Source organism: Porites lutea, chromosome 3 (assembly GCF_958299795.1).
Source record: "Porites lutea chromosome 3, jaPorLute2.1, whole genome shotgun sequence".
Taxonomy (NCBI): Eukaryota; Metazoa; Cnidaria; class Anthozoa; order Scleractinia; family Poritidae; genus Porites; species Porites lutea.
Window position 1 is genome coordinate 36,415,625 of NC_133203.1, and position 7,528 is coordinate 36,423,152.

At 40.0% G+C, this 7,528-nt stretch overlaps 1 protein-coding gene across 1 annotated transcript; it reads left to right on the top strand.

Annotated features, from left to right (window-relative positions):
- The first annotated feature begins 400 nt into the window (after positions 1-400).
- Positions 401-4,443, top strand: LOC140929678 (cell adhesion molecule Dscam2-like). The gene is made up of 3 exons (XM_073379407.1): positions 401-569; positions 1,442-1,729; positions 4,076-4,443. Exons 1-3 carry the CDS (start codon positions 479-481, stop codon positions 4,426-4,428), a joined length of 732 nt encoding a protein of 243 aa, XP_073235508.1. The 5' UTR covers positions 401-478; the 3' UTR covers positions 4,429-4,443.
- The last annotated feature ends 3,085 nt before the right edge of the window (positions 4,444-7,528 follow it).

Genomic DNA, 7,528 nt, shown 5'->3' on the forward strand with positions numbered 1-7,528 from the left:
GCAGGAGCAGCGCCCACAAAAATCATGTCGAGGTACAAATTAGAAAGACAGATTAGAGCAGATACTTGCACTGGTTATGCTCGTTGCTTGGAAAGCAAATTCTTGTAATTTAATGATTGCATTAATGCACCAAAAGGAAGCCAATAAAAATGGGGCGGATATCAATGGTTATCTTGCTGATTGCGGTGGCGCAATTCTAACAATAAAGGGAAGTTGGAGGGCCGGGAATCCCTTCCTATTTCATCACGGTATTTTTATATCTAACAAAGTGTGGTTATCCTCAGTTGTCTGGTGTTTATAAAGGGCGGATACCCGCCAACAGAGGGTCCATCAAATAATACTGTATATAAATGAAGGCCAATAGGACTAAGGTACACCTTCGTGTTGCGGGGTTTTGCCAGAACACGAGCGAACTTGGCTTTGGAGATCCCTCAGCAGAGTGAATTAACGACAGTTAACGTTCTCGAAGGAAGCAAACATGGTGAAACAAGTATACCTGGAAGAAAATTTTGGGCTCTTTTCCCCGAAATATTTGCTGCTTTGCTTTTTGTCATGCCTCGTTATCGCAAGTAAGTTAGATGTGTTCATTTTGTGGGGTTTTCTCTCAGTCAGTTTGGTCCAAAGCCTTACATTCTCTTAAATTTTTGGAAGCTACAAAAATAATTGCTATCACCAACACTTTTATTTGTAATTTGTAATATCTAAACTGGTCAGCACCTGTCGTTATATGAATAATTTGCAGGAATCACGAATTCACATACAAAAAAAATAATTATGACGTGGCACGACCTGTTAAAATCCGTGAACAAAAAAATGATTAAAATCTGCTGAGTAACAAATGATAAAAGGTATAATCAATCAAAAATAACAAATACATCAGACAGTGAAAGGTTACATTATTTCCACTTTGGGGTCTATCGGATTGAGTCGGAATACATTTTAGAATAAACTACATCTGGACACTGGTGATCTAAACTGCCTCGTGGCGGCATTTTAATTCGCATACGCTCTATGTCTTTTCGCGGCCGAGGATAAACATTCTCCATTTTTCTGCCGGTTTTAGCTGAAAATTTCCTTGCATTGTTTTAAAATTAAAGCTAAGACACTTCTGTTTTAGAATGTATTGGGGATATAGATTACTCTTGGTGCAGGTTTTAATCGCTTTGTTGGCTAGTTTTGCCGCTCAAGTTTTATACGGTTAAGCTAAAAGGTTGTATTGTATTTACAGATTTTCAACACGAAAAATTGTATCATTTTCGAAATCTTAAGGCCTTGGGTTTGTTCTTAAAATATCCTTAAAATTACGCAAATTTCAGCCTCGATATTCTTATTAAAAATATTCTTTTAAAAATGAGTGTAATGACAGCTTCCTCTTGCCAGGTCACGTTGCTGCCTAAATGCTTGATTGACTCTTATACAGCTGTCTTTCTGTCCCTTGTAGGTACTCATTCACAAGCATGCAACAGTCGTCAGTTGTTTGGAAGGGATTATACAGGTCAAATCGAATGTCCCTTTACTGCGCAAATTGTCTCCTGGTTCAGAGATAATAAACCAATTATTAATGGAACGGATGACCTATATCAAATAGAGGAACGGTTAAGCAATGGTAATATTCGTAGCAAGCTTTTCTTCTCCTTTGTCCGCATGCAGCATGCTGGATTCTACACTTGTAAGGCAAATACAAGTCACAACAATACAAGAAGCTGTAAAGTACAAGTTATAGTTCTCTGTAAGTATTAACTTTCAGGTGGCTTTAACCGAATAACAAATTAGTCGGTGGGTATAATTAAAACCAGCCAGAGGAAAACCCCAAAATTCTGCGACGCTACCACTGGTTTTCCCGCGAAATGACGTCTGAGAAACGAGCGCAGAAGTTCCGAACTGATGACGCATCACTACCCAGATCTGAGCAGTGCTTCTGCTTGGTCGTGCCGGGTGGGAAAATTCCTTCAACCAATCAGAATCTAGGGACTGACGCGTCATCAGTATGGAATTTCTGCCCTCGTTTCTCAGACGTCATTTCGCGGGGAAACCAGACGTGGTGTCGCAAAATGTCGGCTGTTTAAGCAGGCTACGTACAAACTTGGAGTCCACAGATATATCTCACCGAATTTATGCAATCTGATAATGTTGGATCTGGCTAAATTGCGCAGTATAACACATGTCAAAGTATAAACATTTTATGCGTGGCCTAAACTCTTTTTAATAAGAAACTTTTTATATACTAACATTGTGGGTTAAATTAACGAAATTTTAAGGATGCATGACAAAGACGTTTTCGAGTGTCAATGGAAGTAAGGAAATTCGATACAATATATTCGCAAAACTTTTTCGCATGAACGTTATTATACCATTTAAAAGTGTGGTATCCTTTCCATTTCTAACACAACGATTAAACTGTCACTTGACATGAACAGTATATCAGCAGTTGGCATCAATGATATACGGTATACGGATATCAATGATTTTGAATCCTTCGGCTGTAAGGTTTAAAAGCGAAAGGGCATGTGCGCACAGAAAGCCCCATTTTTCTCCCTTTTCAAAATAATAATACACGTCCACCTGCAATGCATTCGCATAGTTTTCACACAAAAACGCTAAAACGATGAAAATACGATAGCATGCCTTACGGAGCATGCATAACGCTATATGCTGAAGTCTGCACAAATCGGCTCCTGATGTATGACATCATCATCGTATTATAATGACCTCCGTTTTCGTCCGTCCACACGTGAACGAGAAGCCGGCGTTTTCAAAAACCTCCACTCTGAAGTGCGTTTTTGAAAAGTTGCGTTTTCCGTGACCGGTTTCGCCTGTTACGTGCGGAGGGTAAGCCAAGCAGGAAATAAAAATCTCCGTTACGCTTTCAAACAAAAACGGATACGTGTGGTCGAGGCCACACAAGAATAAAAAGATATTTACTTTATTTGAGTGTCAAGGTATTTAGCACGAAAGTACTAATAAGGGACACTATATTAACGTCTCCTACTGGAGACGGGACCGCCATTTTACATGGTCATCCGAGCCATGTGAAGGTCTAGCAGCTTGAAGTGCAAAGCAAGTACCTTCATGTCTCAGTTATTTTAAGACCCTGAGTATTGGTCCGGTCCCGAATCGAACCCGCGACCTTCCGCTGTGCAGTCAAGCGCTTTACCAACTGAGCTAATCCTGCCGCGGTAAATTCAATTCAGCCTAAAGTCGGCAGAAAAAAAAGCATGCGCAACTTTGTCATGAAAAATATATTAGTGAAGAACGAGTTACATGATCCTGTCATAAAAAAATTGAGCATTGACAACGAAGTTTAGACTCAAGGATAAAAAAAAATGCACCAACGACCTTTTTGTGCGATTCCATCTTAGACTTTTTCAGCTTGGGGCACCGGCACTCCGCTAAAAATGTTTTATCCGCCCTTGAACCTGAAGCCTCGCTTAAGTTCAAATGAAAAATACTTGGCACTTCTTGGGTTTCTCAGTGGTATAGTGACCAGAGCGCCCAAACAAATATTGTGGGGAGGTCTGCATTATTAGTACTATTAAATATTTATGTACCTACTTATTTATTTTTTATTTTTACTTTTCTATTTACTTACTTTTTTATTATTTATGCATTCAGTCCAGCACTGGCAAATGACATATCAGAGAATATCACATTTTTCTCTAAATGTAGGTGACATGGATTTTTCCCGCTGGGAAGGTTGATTTACACGGGAAAAAATTGACGTAGCGTTCTTGTGGCGATTTTTCAATTTTCAGCCATCAAAGAATGGTGCATAAACTCCTTGACTCTTGCCTGCCTTACGCATCCACTGACTCTCCTGAGAGGGTGCGTTTAAAAAGCGGGGTGTTAGAAACAAAGGCGGGGCGCAGCAAGAGTCGGTAATAAAGGGGGCCGCATGCTTAGGTCTGTCCGGAACGGCTTTAGTGGCTTTAAACTCCAACGAACTCTTGCCTCCAGATGTGTCGGCCGATGGCACAGTTGGTGTCACTAGCTGAGATTGCATAACAAACAAGATAAAACGTTCAAGCTCTGCCACTTGGTGTAACAATAATCTAATACAACTGCATTCTGTATTCAGGTCCCGAGGGCTATATTTCACCAATTTCCAAAAGGGTCAGAGCCAAGGAGTTCTCTTCCACAAGTTTACATTGCTCTGTATTGTCCTGGTCACACTGCTGGTTTGGTCCTGTCGAGTTGACGTGGGAATATGGAAACAGCACCCTCCAAAACAATACTAAGTATACAATTAAGAAGCGTGATAGAAAACGTGAGTGTAGAAATAGACTTCTGGAAGCCGAGTTTTCTCTCGAAATTAACAACCTAACAGCTGGCGATGAGGGAATGTATTTCTGTAAGATGACGTGCGACTTTGAAGAAGAAAAACAAGGAATTCAGTTACGTGTTCAACGCCCAGTTGCTCAATTCACCTAGGACTGGTTCAACCTCTTAAAGGGGATGTGTCACGGCAGTCCAGTTCATTTTGTATAATTTTGCCAATATACTTGTCCTTAATCGCTATGGAACTTAAAGTAGGCAAAGAAATTACATGTCAATGACATCCGAGACAAACAAATATGTCTCCTGAGTATTATTTTTGAAGCTGTAAGCAGCAGGGATCAACTTTGAAAAACTGTTAGGCTGAATAGTTTTCAAATACCCGAATTTCAATCCGTTTCAATCTTCTTCAGTTTTGCCCATCCGTGGCATCTGTTGTTTCTGTTATGTTATTTTAACCTTTCTTTAAAGTTTTAAGCGGTGTTTCTCTTAATTTAACGGGCACTTTGTAATTTCCTAATTTGGCTGAATTTCGTGACACAGCTCCTTTTATGTACCCATCCCATTTCCTTTCAACCGCTCCATGGGTGAATAGCCCATTTTACAGTTTCAAGTGAAAATGAGGCTGGGCCGGGTTGTTCAAAGCTGGGTTATGATAACTCAGGCTTAGTGATATGAAAGTGTAAAAAGCCAATTCAGTTTCATTCTTATTGTCTTCAATTTGATGACAGGATGCTCTAAAAAAACGTAGAAAATTATTCGAGAAAATGCTTTTGAACAAAAAAGAAAGTCACCGGGATCAACATTTGAAAAAAAAAACCCTGGGTTTACTAAGCGTTTATCGGCCCTCGAGCAACTGGACCCTGGAGTTGACCATATTTTGATACAACCCTCCCCACTTTCTTAGGTAGATCATGTTGTCCATATGCTAACTAGCATATTTTTAAGCATAATTTTCATAAGAAAAGGAAAGAGGTTTGTATCAAAACAAAGTCAACCTCAGCCTCATCTCAGTTCACTCAAAGGCTAGGATTCTAATCCCGCAACTGTAAAATGGTCTATTTCTGGCTATGTGATGTTGATAATAAAAGAGAATAAGAATTCGTTGAAATATTAACTTTTTGATATTTGTTCACTCATTTTATTTGATTTTTTCTTTAACTTTTACTGAAATAAAATTGAAAGACTGGCACTCTTTGTCAGAGCATGTAGACTTTCATATTATTTCATATTATTATCAGATATGGAGTTTAACCCTTTGGTGACGGTCCATTCTTTATTTTTGGACTGGTTTTCGGCTAATTAGCATAAAAATGGCTAAAAATCGAAAAGGGCATATTTTACGCCTAATCCGGATAGGTAATTTGTTATTCGTGCATGCGCATCGCATAACCTAAAATTTGGACTTGTTTTCTTATAAAAGTTATTTTTTCGTAAGGTCCTCTTTAAAAACAGTTTTGTTGCCCAGTTTACCGTCCTTCTTTTGCATGGAATTGTGGCTGGCTAGCTATTCAGTAAGGGGGCCAATTTAAACTTCAAAGAGTAGTAGATAAACAGCGAAATTGGCGGTGGAGATTTTCCCCAAAAACTTTTGGTGTGTGTAACTTACAAAGGATTGGGCAGAATATTCAAAACTAGGTATCGGTGTAAAGAATTATCTTTTCTGACATTATTTCTTACCAACTTGTTACTAAACTGAAAGCCAAATGGGTCTAGGCAGGAAAATAGGCATCGTTCAATATGGAACGAAAACGACCGAAGCAATCTGTCGTCAAAGGGTTGAAAGGCCCTGTCCACGCTTCTGCGCTTCGTTGAAAAAAGCGTTCATTTCGATGCGTTTTGGCCAGTCCGTCCACACAATACGATGACCGTTTTTGAAAACGCTCTTGAAAGTGGATCAAACGCAACGAAAACGCACGCTTGCATATCGTAGAGGCTATGTGGACAGTCCGAAACGTCACAGTCAACCAAACGCCTACATGACCTCCTAATGTAAAAGACGTTAACAAAAAAACGGAAAAAATCATTTTTTTCCAAAGTATAATCAGCCACAGAACACGAACAAAGGGCACGAGCAAAGTTAAAACATGAAGCAAAAGTCATGTTCACGGGCCCACCAATGCCCATTTTTCACTGGTGCAGGTCTAGGCAGACTTTAAAACTTGGTGTACTAGGGGAAAAGCCGCATAATTGTCCACTCAAAAAATCACACTGTCTGCGATTTAATTTGGGATTTTGTAGCCAGGCCTCAGTCTTCAGCAGTTTTTACAGTTTGTATCAATTTCTCTGACCCAATATGAAATTGGTTGCCGCGCTGACTCGTAAACTCCGGGCAATATTTTTCTTTTAAGTGATAGCCTACGTGTAGACACTCTCTCCTCCCGCTTTTCCTTTGGGTGCGGCTACACGTAGGCTACTAAGTGACAGTAGATAGAGAGCACTTGCGGGGGGGGGGGGGGGGACCATGAAGCCAATTTCACCTCCCTATACTCTACTCTGCCGTCCGAAATTGATTCTGAAGATTTCTACGGCAATCCCTCTTTTTTCTCTTTTCTTATACTTTCATGTATTCTTTTCACACATTAATGCAAGGCGGGGGGACCTGATGCAAGACTTGTTTAAATGTAGGTGAATGCCCTTGGAAAAAAGTCTAAACTAGCGCCTACTACGACCACGACAGACAAAATTGCGTCTTATGTTTCGTGCCATTTGATCGCTTTATTTTCCTTACACATCAGTTTGGATCTCTTTGCAGACTTGATTTATAGCCAGCAAATTTGCTTAAAGGCTTCCGAACGTAATAACGTAAAGATTAGACGACATCCAAATTTGATCTAAGAGTTTTACATTTACATGACAATGTGTCCTTATCCTCAATCGTAAATAAACTGCAAATGACCTCTTAGAAGTCATTGATCTTCTGGTTGCACAGTCGTGCTGATGACTGCGATTGAACTGTCGTTCCGAATCGTTTGTTTAGATGAAAGACATGATGACTACGGAGCCTTTCAACACAACGAGTTCGAATAGAAGTTCACAACAAATGTTAAAATCTTATTCGGTTTTGGGGAGACTATGTACCAGGTGTGATAGTACCGCGAATCTAGGAAATTCTAGGTGCAGTTGGGCGGGGCGGGGGGGGGGAAGGGCGGCTTGTGCGGGATTCTCGTCCCTTTATCCTTACCCAATATCAGACCTGAATCATAGTTCTCAAGAAACGAATTTTTTTAAAACCAACACACCCCTACATTAGACT